This window comes from Fundulus heteroclitus, chromosome 9, assembly GCF_011125445.2.
Source record: "Fundulus heteroclitus isolate FHET01 chromosome 9, MU-UCD_Fhet_4.1, whole genome shotgun sequence".
NCBI classification, from domain to species: Eukaryota; Metazoa; Chordata; class Actinopteri; order Cyprinodontiformes; family Fundulidae; genus Fundulus; species Fundulus heteroclitus.
Window position 1 is genome coordinate 17,168,338 of NC_046369.1, and position 18,076 is coordinate 17,186,413.

General features: G+C 40.4%; 1 protein-coding gene across 1 annotated transcript in view; it reads right to left on the minus strand.

Annotated features, from left to right (window-relative positions):
• Window positions 1–663: 663 nt before the first annotated feature.
• The window catches only part of LOC105928627 (neuronal growth regulator 1), a 252,113-nt gene continuing 234,700 nt past the window's right edge, over window positions 664–18,076 (minus strand). Inside the window, exon 10 of the mRNA XM_036141664.1 lies at window positions 664–1,938. Coding sequence (XP_035997557.1) covers window positions 1,838–1,938 — 101 coding nt within the window. The 3' untranslated portion in view covers window positions 664–1,837. The remainder of the gene's footprint in view (window positions 1,939–18,076) is intronic.

The following is an 18,076-nucleotide window of genomic DNA, read 5'->3' on the forward strand; positions in this document are numbered from 1 at the left end:
GGATTATTGCACAGCAGCAAACGTTCCAGGACCTAAAGTGAAACACATTACTCAAAAAAGCTGGCAAGAGACCCATGGTAACGATAGAGGAGATGCAATGATCTACAGCTCAGGTGGACACATTTTTTAATAGGACAAGTATAAGTTGTGCCCTCTACAAATCTGCCTTAAATACTGACAAGATGATCAAACTGTTAAATGATGAATTATTAACCCTCCACAGTTTGCCAAAAGCCATTTAGGGGGAAACACAGGAGCTATACCACAAAATTTAGAAATCTAAGGACTGGATACATATGCACTTTTTGGGTTATTTTCATGTTCGGGTTGTTTTCATTTTACTTTAACTTCACAGTTTTGCATTACTTTGTGTTGGTTTATCACATAAAAACTAAATAAATGCAAGGAAGATTTTGGTTATTATAGGAGAAAATGTAAAAAAAAAAAAAAAAAGCTGAATTCCAAGGCAGTGTACCTAAGAATGAGGACGCTTCTCTAACAAGCTTTTCTGGGGGAAAAAAAAGGAAATTTACCCCATTTAATTAGGCTTAAACTCTAATACAGACTGATCATCTCTGTCCAACCCCTTGGTGTGAGGGGAAAAGTGTTCAGCGTCTGAGAATATTTTTTGTTAGGAAGGGGGGAAAAAAAATAGAGCATAGCTTTTTTTTTTTTCTCTCCTGACTTGGTTATCCAAGTATTCTGGCAAAACTTCCAGCCAAAAACTGCAGTTTGCCGCTGTGGGATTTCAGCTAAAAAGAACCAAGTTCAGAAACAAAAGGGCTCAGCTCTGACGCCTGTAGAAAGAGATTTCTTCTGAAGAAGTGCAACTTCTGAAACAGCTGAACTCGGGCTCCGCTTTTTCCTCCTAATTGCAGTAAACTGCTGAAACCCTCAGAACGAGCGTGGAGAGTAGGCTGTAGTACCTTCGGAAAAATGTAAACAAAAAGCGCAGCGATGTCTCATCCATTCATACTGTACAAAGTCACGGTTTGTGTTAATGCTCCCGGTCGGATGAGAGAAGCTGGTCCCACGTTCAAACCAAAGCCTACACTCTAGTAAAATATAAAGATACGATACAGGATATTTTGCTACTTTGACGGCTGCCTGATCAAAGCTGCTAGGCAGGCGTGGTAAATGACGGACCCATTTCCAAAATACAACAAAGCACACCTTCAACACTGTTTATCCACCTACTGAGTAAGCATGGCGACACGAATCCCGGAAAAAAAAACCCTGCCATTTTTGTTCTTTGTTTGTCCCCCCCTCTCTTTTTTCCCCCCTGTATTTTTTAAGCACACTATAATCAAAAATGTTATTGTTAGGAATCTAAATGTCTTTCCTTTGTCCAACAGCCCATAATACATTCAATGCAACATTGGTATGGTAATCTGTGTACTCAGAGACTTGGCACAATTGCTTCTTTTTTTTATCCATGTACAAAAATGAATGGAAAAGTTTGCGCCGTCGCCTCGCAGGGAAAAAAAGATGCATGAAAGTAACTCGTTTGAGAGGCTGTGGATATGACCGGAGAGGTGTGAGGGGGTGTGAACACTAATTCACAAAGTGGCCAGTCAATCAGAAAAGAAAATAGGATATGTGAAAGAGAAAATGATAATAATAATAAAAAAAATAACATCATAGCATTTACATGACAGAGTTTTCACCAAAAAGCAAAGAAAAAAAATAAAATAATTCCCCCACACAAAGAGAAGCTGATTATTTTCCCACCTCAGCTTTCCAACAAACAGTACCGGATTGGATGTCAGCCATCAGCAATGTCAAAAAAAGGACTCATAAATGCTCTCGACAGTCACTGTGTCTGCGCCGGCCTCCGCTAGTACACGCTGATGAAGGAGGAGAGAGCCAGGACCAGGTATCGACAGGCCAGCGGGACGTGGGCGCTTCCTGTGCTCCCATAGGGCGCAGTGTTGGGCGCTGTGGGCAGGAAACAAGAGAAGCTCTGATTAGTTGTGATTGCACTTTCACTCTGCCGCACCCGTTATTTCCAAATCCGCAGCCGGCTCGGTTCGAGGCTCACAAATGAGAACGGTGAGAGCGGTAATTTACGGAACCACCGCCACTGATTTGAACCGGTTTGTGAGGGGGAACGTCACAGTTATTCACAGGAGCGAAGCTGAGTTTAACACGGATGCTTGTCAGTGCAATCAACATTTTAATGCTTTGGCTGCTTATAGACACGGGCTGGAGGCAGCTTGATCTGAAAGTTGACTAAAACCTTCATAGAAATTGAGAATGTGCAAACGAAAACAAGAAAATAATCAAATTCAACAGAAGAAGGGTTTTTAGTGAGGATTTTAAGGGCACATGAAAAACTGACAGACAACAAAATGTGGACTTTTTTGGTGTTCATTTGATAAAAAGGCTGGGAAGCATGAGTTTATTCATTGAGTGAATATCGCCTTAAGTGAAAATCACCAAGGTGGTTTTACATTCTTGTGGAATCTGATTGGACCGTTTTCTGACCGCTGAGGCGTGACTGACAGCTTTATTTACTGGACCGGACATTTTGTCCTGATGACGTTCTCAGGGTCAAAATATTTTTGTAACCACTTTTGTATGCTTGCTTTAATCAGAATACATTTTGACTTGATTACAATTTTTTTAAACACTACTTAGTTTGGATGTGGCAGTGAATATCCACAGGTTCATACGGTATAGGATAGTTCCAGTAGTACATTGGCCAACTTCCTGTTCTCCACTTTGGAGGAAACAGCAATGTTTTTCTCAGTGTGAGCCAATAACCATTTCATGTAACTTTTATTTGTGCTCCTCTGAAAACACCAAGTACTTTAAAATATCGCTGTATGAGATGTTTGGTAGCCTATACCGTAATTCAGACAACATTTATCATCAGGTGTGATTTTTGTCAATCAATAAAAGTAAAATGCCCTTTAAAAACCCACTGTCTTCCCTTAATAACTAATTTTCATAATCGCTCTCTTGGATATTCATGAACACGATCCAACGTTACACTTGCTGCTTGTCCTCCAAGATGATCCGATGGTACGTTAAGTGACTAGACCTGCTGTTTGTGAATGAAGGTAGATTTCCTTGTTGAATATTCAGTTACTGGGGCTTTTAAAAATCAAGCCAGAGGAAGTGCAGAGATTAATTTTATTTATATTTTTTTTACAGGGACAGTACACATTAATGAACATTTCTGTAAACGTGTCAGTATTTGCTATAAAGCTATTTTTTAACTGTTGCCACTCAACCAGGCACATAAAGCCGACAAATGCTAGAAGTTCAAACATTTAGTAAAACATAAAAGTCCACAACAAATCTCAAAGTTCTTTTTGTATATTATAAAACGTCTTACATACACCAGTCAAAAGCCTGGACTCACTCCCCCACTACACCCGATGAGTAAGTTAGCATTAAATCCCATAGTTCAAGACAGTAACATTTAAACCTTAATCAGTAACATATATTTAAAAAGGACATTGGGGTAGGGGAGATGCTAGAAGCTATTTAAAGAAAGACTTTATTTTCAAGCCATGTCTGTGAATTCTGCTGCTTGTTTTATCCTTTAGTTCTTTCAACCTGTCAATCTTAGAACGTGCTGGATCTGGAAATTAATTCAGCATTCCAGAAAAGTCATTGTCAAGGTAAGTTTTTACATCTTTATAAAACAGGCATCTGCAACCTGTGGCTCTTTAGACCCTCCATGATAGATTGCAACTTTCAACAAACATGTTACAGAAATGGCTGGTTTTAATTATAAAGGCACATTAAAAACACGTTTTAATAGTCTTTTCATTTGCTTTCATGTAATATCCACTTATACGTTTGGGCTACTGAGCTATTCAAGGGATTCAAGGGTTGTCCGCACTGTTCTACTCAGGAAAGTCCATATTTTCCCTTATTGTACAAGTGTATTTTTGTTGCTGTTTTTAGTTAATCCAGTTTATCTGTGAAACTTGATCAATTCTCTTTTTTTTTTATTGACCAAGGAAGTTTTTGCAACTCTTAGCAACAGCTAAGGCAAAAAGGGTTCTTTGGCTCATTAAAGTTGCTGTCCCTTGCTCAAGAATATGCAGACGAGGACTAGGGTTTCATAATGCTAGCCACGCTAATTATGCAAGTCATTCATGTAAGATACTAATGTCAGTTTAAAATATAAACAATGTATTAATTTTATATTAAAACAGTACAAAAAAGCATGTTTGAAAGCAATTGCTCTCTCACTCAGTGGTGCCTCTGCTGCTAATATAAATAATAATGGCCGCTAACGGCAATAAGGCTGTTCTTATATCTTCTAATGCAATACCTCTTCAAAAAGAAATTGGGATTTGCTTATCGTTTACAAAAACGGAGATTAGAAATCAGACACCAACTTTTAATATGGTAGCAATCCTCCGGTTATGCTGACAATTTCATACCGGCACCACTTTCCATTAGCTGTGACTGCTGTAAAAATGCTACACCTTTACTTTAACCGGACTTGACACGAAGTAGGCAGAAGTAATTGGAAATGTGTCAAACAGACTTTCCTTCCATCTCATCTGTTTTCAGATGTGAGTCAAACACTTATTCCCACCCCCCCCCCCCCCCCTTTCCTTCCCCTCATATTGCTGGCCAACAATCCCTATCATAAGAGAGGAGGATAAATGAGGGCAACACAAGTTCCTTTCTCTCGCTGCTACAGAAGGAGGCTTTTGTTTTGTGCTGTTTGTGTTTCTCTGACCAGCAGACAGCCACGGTAATATGAACAGGTCTCTCTGGGGAGCTGCGTGTGGTGGACAGAGAAGTAGAGGGCAGCTTTTCATTTGGAGGGGGCTACTCTGCCCCCCCCCCCCCCCTCTACCGCCATCACGGACACACTCTTTTAGCCTGCAGCTCAATAAACCCCACCTCGCGGGTTACAAAGCACGCTTTCCATCAGCGCGCACATATACCTGCGTGTGCAGGTCACATGCATGCCTGCACACGGAGCACAGCAAGGCGGTGCAAACAGCTTCGGCTGTACCAAGGGAAATCATGTGGCGAACAGCCCATATCAGCAGGGCGCCTCTATTTACACTGCCAGGTAATTAGTTCACAACGTACAGTAACTCCTCTGAAGTGGATGGCGTGTGGCACAAACAGCAAAATAAGCGAACGCTGGCTCGCACTCGCACGGCGCAGACGAGCACGAGAGATCTTAGCCGTACAGAGTTTGTCTCTTTGTGTTTGTGAGGTTAAAAAAATAAAAATAAAACTGTTGTTTCTCCTCAGACAAAAGACTGTTATCCCCCTCAACCACTGGTACTGGGAAGCATGTATTTATTTAACTTGTGTGGGTCATTATTAGGGCGGTAAATGTTTGCTGCCGAGTCAAATTAAACAGGATGATTTGGAAATTGATTTTGTCAATAGCCTGCTGGGAAACAATATTCAGAGAGGGGAGGAGGAGGGGGGGGGGGGGGGGGGGGGGACAAACAGACAAACAAACAAACGAAAACATCCAGATCCCATTATCACCTGACACTGCTCTGCTTTTACCTGACATTTTCCAGCATTATTTGTCAGCACTAAAGTTGTTTACCTTTTTTACATTGAAAACCATAGCATGCCTGGTGGATGGTAATGGAGAAAGGAGGAAACAAATGAACACAGGAACACATATGGGTGCAAATTTTGACGATGCCCCCCCCCCCCCCCTCCCACCCCTGCCTTTTTTTTTATCTTTGTCTCCGCTTTTCCACCCCATCCTCTCTCTTTGTATCCCTTCTCTCTCCTCCTGTCCAGAGTACAGGATAATGACACAGTTTTCCCGGGCTGCGAGAGTGAGCCGAGGAACGGTAACCATGGCAACAGCTCCCGTCCTGCTCGGCCGACCCGCCGCACCTCGAGCTCGAGTGCGCTTGCACACAGCTACCCGTGCTCGAACAAATCTTTTAGCGACTGTTCCTGCGTGCTTGGGCGCAGCTCAGGTGGCAGGCTGGCAGTGAGGGGGAAAAAAAAAAAAAAAAAAAAAATTCACTGTTTTCTTCCACTTTGATTTCTTATCTGATCAGTGTCAGAACACGTTTTCTGGCTGCAGAGCCCGCTCTCGCTCCACCGCTTTTCATGCAGCATTTTAAGAGACTCGGTAAGTAATTACGGGTCCGCCGCTTTGGTTTGCAGTGACAGGCCTGGAGAGCGTAACAATAAACCCTTCAGTGCTTCGGCAGAGGAAGTGTTAGGTGACGCCGCTGCAGCTGCCTCCTCGCAGCATTTAAGTTTCGAGGTGTTTAATATCTCCCTGTGTCACTGCAAAGAGCAAGAGCCTCCTTTTGTTTTGACTGTGTGGGCTGCAACTTGCCACTTTAATTAACTCCCCAACCAGGAACTGCCTGCTATGCCTTCACTCTACTCATTAACATGAAGGTACAAACTGAGGGGGAAATAAAGGCAGATAGAGGCAGTGGAAGGATTCATCAAAGCCAAAGAGAGCTGGGAAAAATTAGACATTGATTGAAAAGGGTTCAAGAGCGAACCTGCAGCACTGGACGACACAGGAGGAGAAAAAATAAATAAAAACAACAAGAAAAAGAGTGAGAGGATGGGGTGGGCTCTGCTTTCTTTGGAGTTAGAATTTAATTGCCATGTACATCAGCAGCAAGTTACAATAACGGACCAGAATCCCAGACAATACATCACAGAGAAACCAACAGTGTCACAAAGCGGCAACGCCGCAAAGAGGAGCAGCACTCCAAAGGGAGAGCAGCAGAGAAGATAAGTGGAGATGAAAGCGACACGCTTCAATTACTGTTTTGCAACAGAATTGAAATTAAAAAAAAAGAAGTAAAGAAAAAAAAAAAGAAAAAGGCTTCCCAGCTGTAGCGGGAGTCATATGAAACTAACAATCCCTGGTTCTCTCCCTCGAATATGGAGTGCAGCCATTAGCTTTAAATAGCCTGCTGAAGTATGAGCCACACTTATTTCCCTGTCCTTGTTCCCTTTCTCCCTCTCAAATCTACGCCGACAGCAGTTTTGTCACCCACATATCATATGTACAACAAATGCTAAGGCCCTGAACTTCAGTGGCTGTTGACAAAGATAATGAATCAAACGCACATATGCAACAGTGACACACAGTGCAGCCTGCATCTTACACCATCCTGTTATGCACTGGAAAATCCCTGTTTCTACAGAAACTGTGTGCTACTTTCTTGCCCTCCTTTCAACACTTTAGCATTCGCGGCAACTATTTTAGGAAAAAAACAACACATTTTCTTATTTAAAACTAATACTTTTGTTCCATTTCGATCAGATGCTAATTAAACCCTTAATTTCTTATGTTGATACAGAAAAAATAAACATAGTTATTGGCTATATATAAGTTTAGCCACTGAAAATATTGAACTATAACTTGAGCAAAGAATGCCCCCCCCCCCCCATTAGACAGCCAAAATATGGATATGTAAAAAAGTTTACCAATATTTTAATCTGACCTACATACTTTTAAATATAGTTATTTATTAAAACTACCCACTTTTACTTGGTTTTTAGATATCAGATGTATATATTCTACTTTCAAAGTATGTTTAGTTACTTTTTCTTTAGCTATGGCTCCAAATACCACTCTAATACTAAACCCAGTTTGTCTGCCGATAATCCAAGCAAGGCGTGAGTCTTCAAGCCAGATCAAAGAAGGGGTTTCCCACCAAAATAGTTGTAGTGCTGCAACACGCCTGGTTTTGTTTCCAGTACCAGGAAAAAAACCTGCAAACAGTTTGGTTCAGTCGGGAGAGCCATCTAATTACCACTTGTTTAAGTCACATAAGACATCTTTTCCACTTAATGTTTCTTCCTGCTTCTGTTGTACTGTTAATATCTGCAGAGCGACACACTGGAGGGAGACAGTTTGACTACATAAAATCACTTTATTTGTCGTGTTATCCTGGGTTATAGAGGTCTTAATATTGTCACTTATTTTCTAAAAGCCATTTTAAACATCTGTCAGTGTTTGACAACGTGTGTTTGACCAACATTTCTGACTGATTGGAGTTAATAAACAGCTTTCGGGTTTTTAGACACGTACAAATACACGGGATTTACAGTACAAATACCAGCTGGTGTTATGCAATGATTTCACAATATGTAAAATGATTTATAAAAGAAATGAGTGACCGCCACACAAGCAGGAGGGCAATGTGAAGTAAAAAAAAAATTTTTATGTAACTTTGGCTTTTTGCTTATGCTGAAATCCCCTTTTTGTAGCGACGTTTTGAGTTTTAAAGATGGTGCTCACAAACTTGAGCGCCTCGAGGCGCTTTGTCCAGCTCCAGATGAAAGTCGCTCAGCGCTCTGGTAAAATAGTTGGTATCAAGAGAGAACTGTTTTTTGAGAGCTTTGGCGAAGGAGAAAGAAAGAAATAGTGAAAAACAGGCCCTAAGAATAGTTTACTACTGACCACTATATAGAGATATATCAAGAGTTTGTTTTAGCTGGAAACGTCTTCAATGTTGTTTTAAACTAGATAATTTATTTGACGCAAACTGTAGTGATGTCCTAATTTAATGAGATTATGTCAATAATTCCAATTAATGATTTTTTCAACCTGGCTTTTTGATTTATTTTTTATCAATTTATTGTAATAAAAATTAAGTCAAATCATACTTCTATATATGATTGTACATGCTCAATTGATTACATAAATACAATTCAGATAACCTTTACAAATAGAAGCAATTAATATTTATAACATTTTTCAAAATGAATACAGAAATGTTCAAAAACAACATAATTATTTTTTTCATTTCTAGTACTTTGCTATATTTACAAATTATTATTTACTGTTGCATGCGCAGCAATTGGCAGAAAACAAAATACTTTCATCATTTTACAGCTGAATGTAGAAGATTGTATCTCCAATCATGGAGTGTAAAGCCATTTAACAGATATACTATAGAACCAGTTAATATAACAGTAGTCATAGTTTATTACTCTGACTTTACTGGCATTATCCATTAACAATTTGTTTTGTCAGTTTATATTTTTGTCCTATTTGTTTGATTTTTACCGTTTTAAACATTACATTTAAATTTATTCAGGGTTTATACAGGCATTTCCGAGCTGGATTTACTTTCTTTTAGTACGTTTTTTTTACTACCTCTATAAAATTTTTACTACCTACACAAAATCGAAAAGCAGCCTTTTTTTTTGGGGGGGGGGGGGGGGGAGTGGTGGACCCATGCATGATGGCCCATCTCTCACCCACTTACTAGAAGGTGTAACTGTGATTCTGTCTTGACGAAGACCTCACACACACAAATATTCCAAACTCATTCCCAGAAGACTTAGGAAATAAGAGTTTTTTTTAAGAATATAAACACAAATCCAATGACATTCAAATTTCAAAAGCCAAAGTTCCTAATAGAATATTAATAACATGGCAAATGCTCAAACTAAATAATCAGTGGGAAAAACATCAAGCAACTAACATCACCTGCAACGCAGATAACAGATGGCAGTGTGAACATGCTCCAAAATGAAAAATCCATTGCAATTTTAATAATAGTGGTGAAACCTTTATATATAACAGTTCAGCATTCATCAGCCGATGGCATTTAATATTATTGTCAGACTGAGAAAGAGCGAGAGAGAGCGTGCTGGGCGGAGTGAGATGGCAGAGGAAAGGCGAGAGACAGTCCTGAGAGAAGAGAGAAATACAAACAATATGGACGGAGTAAAGCGCTCCCTCTCACACAGACACACACACACACAAGTTGTATTTGCATCAAACCTTTTTAATGCGTATTTTGAAACATCACATTAGAAAAGGTTGATGGAATTGGCAGAATTGAAATTAACCTAAATTTTGCCCCACAAATAAAATTCCGCTCGCTTGACTTGATTTTTTCCTTTTTTCGAAAAACTGTAAATGCACTAAAGAAGAGATGGTTAGTTAGTGACCTCTACATCCTGTTTGTTACAGCGTAACGTCAACATATGACGACATGATGTGTCACGCCACCTGGTTAAATTCCTAGAAACCAGAAGATGGAAACATGTCTGATTCACATTGTCTTATTTTCAACATTTTAAAAGTACGCATTTAGAATGATAATTTAATGGAAATATAGACATAAATACAATCAGAAAGAAAAAAGACAGACATAGAAGACAAGCAAGAGACAAATGGTGGACAGTGGTGTGTCCCCTAGGAATTTTGTCTTGGAGGCAGGGGGGGTGGTAAAGATTTTCCCTCCACCTAACTTTCCATTACTATGGCAGAATACCGCAGTATGAGCAGTCAGCTTCCGTCTCTCTCCATCTTTCCCTTATTTATCCATCTTTCGGTCTACTTTTGTGTTTGTCTCTATCTTTTTTCTTACATCTTTATTGAATGAAAATCTCTTTAAATCTAGATATGCCACAGTTTACAATAATTTTCAGTGTAACTTTATTCAGTGCTTGTTTTCTTATATTGGAGATCTGTTTCTGATCCATTCATGCGCTCTAAAAAAAAAAATTGTTTTTGCAAGAATAAAGCAGCCATCTGTTTTCAGACCCAGGAAGGTGGCATTTTGTTTCCAGCTGACAGAAATGTGCTGATGTGAGATAATCAGAGCAAACTGTATTTTTGTGGGACACCTGAAAATGACCACAGAGTCGTTTATTTGTTGAGAACGTGCTATTTTCAGTATTAATGTTTATGAATCATGTTTAAGCAGACGCGGTCATCCTCCTTTGTATTAGGCAAACGCGCTCCCAATACGACGTATGCACGTTCTGTCTGGGATAACTAGTTGGGTCATATAAGCACTTATTTCTCTGATGACCGCCGTATGTTTGGGTTCCACGGCCCACAAAGTTAGTATTCCCACCTTTGTGGGCGGTTTTAGAGTAGCCATCGTATGAAATTTGGTGGATTTATATAACGCAGATTTGTTTGTCAAAGCAGCAGGCGACTCTGCTCGCTCTCTTCTGGTGGGAGCGTTGACCTGCAGTGCAAAACGCCACATGTGACTCAGACAAGGAGAGCTGAAAGGAGCGGCAACATTGAGACAGAAAAAGTCTAGAATGCGATCTGGTGCTACTTAGGCTAATAATTTTAACAATATTAACCGTGAACATGTACAGATACTTCATAATTTACAACATGCTGTTAGCTTCTTGGAGGGAGGGGTCTTGTTAGCCGGGCAGGTCGCCCCCATTATAGAAGTGTAGGGGAGTCATTGGACACAAAGGAGGAGACAGGTAGGATGAAAGAGTGAGCTTTGAGAGAAGAAAATGGAACCAAAGTTGTCAAAACGTACATTTTCCCATGGTGAGGCGCGAAATGATTCGCTAGTTTCAACATATTTAGTGGTTCCAACAGCGCTCATGCGCACTGCAGATCGGACAGCAGAAGCAATCGACTCTAACAACGTCGGCTCAGGTCCTGCTGTAGTAATAATTTTTCACACAGACTTTATAGTTAAACTTAAAACAGAAAGTCAGCATCAATAGAAATGTCAGAATATATTGAATTGGTGACGGAATATTTACTACCAAGTCAGGTTCTGTTTGTTCCCTTTTACTACTTTTTACTGGCCTTAATTTGAGCTCTTTTCATTTACTACCTTTTACTACCGCGCGGAAACCCTGCACTTATTTAATTTTACTGCAATTCAATTCGAGGTTTCTGCATAGTGCAGTAAAACTGGTTATATACTTGTAGAACGAAAATTAAAAAAAATATTGAGATTTGCCTTCACTGGAAAACTTCCATTCGGCCTGCTTGTTTTGACACCATGATGGGGGTGAAACAAGCAACTAAGCGTTTTTTTTGTTTTTTTTTAATTGCTTTCATTCTCAATTTAATTTATTTACGATACATCCCTCGAGTTGGTGGTGTCCTCTAAGGAGGTTTTGTTTTAGCGGCACAGACACGACAGCCAGCCAGGCATCATCCTAATACCCCGTGGACAGCTCCGGAAAGGGCTCGTGTGAGCAGGAGTCGGAGGAGGGGTTTAATGCCCTTGACCATCATTCAGCGGCCTCTTGTCCTCCACAAGGATTCCCAGATGGGGGCCACAAGAGACTCCTGAGGCAGAACTGATCCTGTACACACCATGGTGTGTAAATGGGGCTAAATCCCTCTACATGCAAGATCCACAGCAGCCACCAGGAGTGTTTAAAACACAGCAGCAAACAGTAGAAGTTAAAGAGGGTAAATTAATACCGTGCAATACTTCAGGCTTTGCAATAAGGAGCTGCAAAATATTGAAATTATATGGCAAGCTTTATTACCTTCTCAGTACTTAAACACGGAGCATGAGAGCACTTCATGGAAGGTGATCAAGACATTTTCCATGCCTTAGCTCACCTCAAGCCATTGACAGTGAAATACAACCTCCCCATTCACCATTCATCTTGTTGCCTCTTGCCTGTAGCAGGCTGCCATATTAAGTTGGCGCACAATTGACTCGCCATCCCATCAGCTCATTCATCCATTTCTCTTTCTATTCCTTCTGTTCTTGTACAAGCAAAGTGTTCATCATGACAAAATATGATGTTCAAACTCATCACCTCTGTCTCCCGTTATGATTATCACAGAGTGCTGCTGCACAGAGCCCTCGTTCACTCACACCTTGGAGCTCATTAGCCCCACCAATCATTTGCATTAGTGCTAGTAATGAAAAGCCTCCATTAATAAGATGGCCTTCAGAGATCATTTACCCTCCTCTGCCTCCCAGCACTGCCGTAGCCTCACAGCTCGGCTCCCTCGCCTCCCCCCCGCGTCCCGGTACCTGCCGGTTATCGACACCCAGCCGAATGCTTTTTTTGGGCCCGGCTGTAATAGCTCCTCTCAGCATCTGTATCTGAAAGGAGAGCGAACGAGCGAGTGACGGGTCACCTGATAACTCACCGAGCGAGCTGGAAGCTCTTGATCGCAGGCAGGCTCTGGCCTTCAGCTTGACTTAATCAACACCTCTGTGGGGTATCTGGACACTTGAGAGAGACCTGGGCCCAGTGTGAACGAAAAGGATGGAATCCTAACCGAGGAGACATTTCCGGCTTTCTCTGCAGTTACTGATCCTTTCCCTGCTGATTAACTCTCTCATGACACGCTGCTTCCACCCCGCCTCCTCTTATTTATTCATTTGAAATGAATACGTCTTAAGAGAGAATCGGAGATTTTTGACGCCATGGCATCCTTGCTACACTTTAATTCAAGGATAGGCTTTAAGCAGGTGTCACAACTGATAAGCTAGGCTAAACGATATTAATGTAGGTCAATAATATGCTCCATAATCAATCCAATAATCTATATTTTAAAAAAACTATAATGTTTTTGTCTGCAGGATTATTTCCATGTTTTGCTCTCGAGTGATTTTTTTTTTATTACAAACTTATAGAAGAAGGCAGATTTTTTTTTTTTTTGTCAAAAAGTAGGATAAATTGAAACATAACCCTACAGACTGCTACTGCAGGGAAAAAAATGACAGTTTGATGATAATGCATCAAATCTTCAAAATGTTATACATTTTTTATCTAAAGAGTCTCGGTCTCACAGGGGTTTAAAGATAAGGGGTTTCAAGTCTACTATTGTAGAACTGTAGAACCTAAAACAGGTTTGAGGGGCCGCTCTGGAGAGGATAAAAAGAAAGGAAGAAGCTTCAGACACACCTGGAGTCATCGGTTTCACACACTGTTTTATACGCACGAGAAAACTGCTCTAGAAGAAGCAAAAGGGCGTTACTGTGGCCTGGATCTCATTGTGTCGGCCCATCAATGATCTGGACAGGAATGCGATGCCTGACAGATAGCTTGGCTGACGGGGAAAAGCTTGGCATAACAGCTGTTCAGAATGCCGCCAAATGTCGGTCTGTGACAGGAGAGGCTAGCTGTGTTTTTTCTGGCAAAGGTTTTTGGATGTTTTCCTGCTTTAGGTCTCTCAAGAGCAGAAATTTATATGAAGGAAACGCAAAACAAAAATTCATTCATAGCAAACAACTCTGACAAGTTGACCAGGTTTAGCTCTGAGTAAGTTGGCCAAGCCTTCTTGCTCGTTCTCTTTCTTTCTCTTCGCTCTGAGTGTATCAGTCCTCAGCTTTCACAGGAACTGGCAGCTTCCGTCAGATGGCCCCATCAGCCATTCAGAAGCAGAGTTGAGGATTTTTCTGTATCGTATTCCTTTTACTCAGGTAGGAACCCAGAATATAAACAGATTACCCTTATAGAAAAAAAACATCTCTAGGCGAAGGTTTTCAAACCGCTTTAACTCCATTGAGTGAAAACACAGGTCTACAGTTTTTGGGTTTGACACATCAATCACCATTTTAAATCAGGCCCGATTGTAGATTAGATTAGATTAGATTCAACTTTATTGTAATTACACAGGTACAGGTACAAGGCAACAAAATGCAGTTTAGGTCTAACCAGAAGTGTAATAGCAGCAAGTGCAGGATAAACAATGGTTCCATAAGTACAGGACATGGGTTTTTACTGAATAATATAGAGATTTATACTATTATAGACAGAATTTTACTGATAGATTTGCCCTGTGAGTATAATATATAGATAACTAGTATTGTGAACTAAATTTACAGCTGGATATGTACCAAATATAATATACAGGTGGATATTACTATGAGTAGAGTTTTACAGATATGTAAAATAGCATAATATACAGATGATTGTTATTATAACAGAGTTTGCATGTACTATGAATATATGTACAGATGGCTATTACTATAGGTAGAATTGTGAGCATGATATACAGGTACGGTATTGCAAATGTATATGTAAACAAATGTGAATAAACAGTCAAATCAATATTCAGTCAAGGTGAGTAGTGCAAGATGCATGTAAACAGTTGTTACAATAGTAACAGTCAGTATTGTTTAGTAGATGTGATTAAAATATTTTTGTTAATTTCTAAAACTGGAAAATTAGACGAGCAAATTTGACATCCCGACAGAAAGTCAACTCTTTGAGCACAACGTTCAGGGTAATAAAAATATGCATATTTCGAAGATTCAGGATGGCTTCAGCATGGGACGAGGAGCTAGGACAAGGCAATGAAAGAATGTAAAAGGTTCGGCCTCTGTGTCTGTGCTCACTGTTAATCAATCAGCTCACACGTGACGTCCTTTAAGTTTATACCCCCTTCTGATAGAGAAATGTCCTTTTGTCAGCTCCTAAATGTATTTTTCTTTAAATCTTGAAGATAAATGGACATCAGCGTATTTTGAGAAACACAAATCTCCGACATACAACACGGCTGTGAACAGAGAGTGTTTTTAATCACTGCATTTCCAACAGCATAATTACCCCATGATTTCAGCTGCTCCCACTAAATCTCTTTAATGTTCAAGGCTTAATAAAATGCACGGGGATGCAAACAAATGGCGTCAGCATGTTGTGAGTTCATGCATACTCGTTTCTTCCTCTCTACGCCTCAACTGTCTGTGTAATAATCTCGCTTTCATATTTGCGTCTCTCTCACCCACACTCTCTAATAATCCCCCCCCCCCCCCCCACCGCCCCCTCTTTTTCCTAACTCTTTTTAATGCTTATCACGGTTTTATTTCTCAGGAAGTCCAGCTTCAGGCTGGGGGATTTTTGCTGAGTCAGCGGGCCGACTGGTTCCTGTGATGTCAGCGACAATCTAACCAGCTATGAGGAAAGCCTTGCAACGGGCTCGAGTCTCTGTGAGCTGCTGCATCAATACACTTCCTGCTGGCTCTCATGCACTCACTTCCTTCCACTGGAGCCTCTTAAAACATCAATTCTCAACTGTTATGTATATGGGAATATGATAAAACAGCTCCCCTTTGTCAATTTCCATTAAGCAGCTGATAAGGCAGCACAGCTGAATGTAGTGAGTTAAGGGCATTTTCTTCATGATAGATATAGGATAAATGTATCAATGCAGACTCCCAGGTTATCACCCGTTAACCTGAGGATGTCAGACCTGATTGGAATTTGCTCATGCTGAGCATCTCGGCGCCGGCGCACGAACCGCTGCCAGTGTTTGCTCGGATGGTCACACTATATGCAGAGCGATCCATATTTTTTCTTCATATTTACCTTCTCTGAGCTGTTAATTGATTTCTCTTCGATCAATTCGGTGGTTTACAGAAATTGGTGGAGCAAAAGGGGTCCGATCAATTGCCAAGTGATTAGCATGTGCAGTGGATTACTTCGAACTGAAGGAGTGCACAAGAATGGAGGCTGAGCGGATGGCCGGCGCTGTTCAACGGAGGCACTCGCCGTATGTTTACGTTACTCACTGTTAAGTCAAAGTCTACTTTTAATACCGCACGCCCACAGGCTGTTTGACTGTCACATTTGAAATATTTTGTTATTTTGCCAGGATGGATCCTCGTGCAGTGAATGCACCTTCACTACCTTGTTTTGGAATGCCTGTGGGAGGTTCAGATAAAAGCTTAAGTGTCCTGAAGTGATCACTATTGATCCAGATGGAGATTTTTCGCAGTACTTTATGAAGGCAGAGGTTCTGCACACACACGCACACACACCCACACCATCAAATATAGTCTGGTTTATTTGGGTATGACGACACTAATTTATCAGTTTAACACCACAAATAAATGAAAGCACCCATGGATATCCGGCTACTAAGTCAAGAACAACCCAGAAGACAGGAAACTAAACAAAACAAAACAACACAGCACTAATGACGCGACCCTCTGTGACCCTCTTAACACTGAGGAATGAGAATGAATCCCTTCTACACTGAAACTGGCAAACTAATTGTAGGGTTGGTAATTAATTCTTAATACCCTCCATCTGTCGCGCTGAAAAATGGACTGCATGAAAAAAGGCCAAAAACTAAGTCACTAATGTCTGCTGCAGTGATTTTGGTGACTGTATTTAAGGGAGACACAAGGAGGGGAGTTGAAATGTGTAATTGTGATGCTTGTGTTCTGACATGTATAGGCTCTGGCAGCAGATGGGGGCATTAAAACAGAAGGGATGTGTCTTATGCTTAGTTATGCATTCACAATGAATGGGCTTCAATACATATAATTCAAGAAAACTAGAAGGGATATAGATGATGTCTAGCTTGCCTGAAATACTCTTTAAAACATGACAATGATAAATCCAGTAAGTATGGTTCAAGTATTAGGATTCTCCATCATATCTGGCATGCGATTTAAAAAATTTAAGTGCAAAGCCTTAAGCGCCGTTGTGAAGTGTTCTTTTTTGGGGGGCAAACACAAATATGCATAAACAGTGTCAAACATATGCAATTTAAACATCTCAGGTTGATGTATTTCAGAGTGCAAGAAGTTTGAATTTAAATAACCACTCCACCATTATTAGTGAAGATTAATTTACCAGCTCAAAATGTATGCAAATGGCTTTAAACTGAGTCTGTAGTGGTCTTTCAAAAGATACTTTATTATCTGCAATTCCATTAAACTCACAAAGCCCTACGAGTGTAGCTCTGAGTGTTAATAATAGTGCTTGATGCAAATTCGAATAATTTGTTGGATATGAAAATATTTTTAATGTAGAAATGAAAATGTTAAACAATCCATGTCGTTTTCAGCTTGCACCGAAGGCTGGGTGGGGACAAGAAGTTGGGAACCTGTGCATTTTACCTACAGTGTGTGGTAAATACAACTCTTGTGAGATGTTTACATACACCCATCATGGGCATGTGTGCAACATTGATGTTGGTTTTCGTATGAGTAATTTGAACAGTTTTGTTTATGTCTGTGTGTGTATGTGTGCTTGCAGTTGAGCGAGAACATTTTTGTTCTCATTTTACTAGTAAACGGAGGACTTTGAAAGAGAGTGAGGACCTTTTTTTTCCTGAGCTAGGGGCTAGATTTAGCACTAGGTGTCAATTAGGTTTAGGTTAAGGTCAGGGTAAAGCATTAGGATTAGGGTGGGGGTCAGGCCATAAAAAGGCTTGAAAATGAATTGAAGTTAATGGGAGTCAAGGCACAGTACTCACTTTGTATTTTAAACAAGGATGTGTGTGTGTGTGTGTGTAGGTGGGGGGGGGGTGATTCTACAACACACAATTTCAATGAATTTTAAAGGCTAAACTTGACTTCACACATACAGGAAAAAATGTGGATAAATTTGCTCAAATGTTTTCACATATCCCTACCAG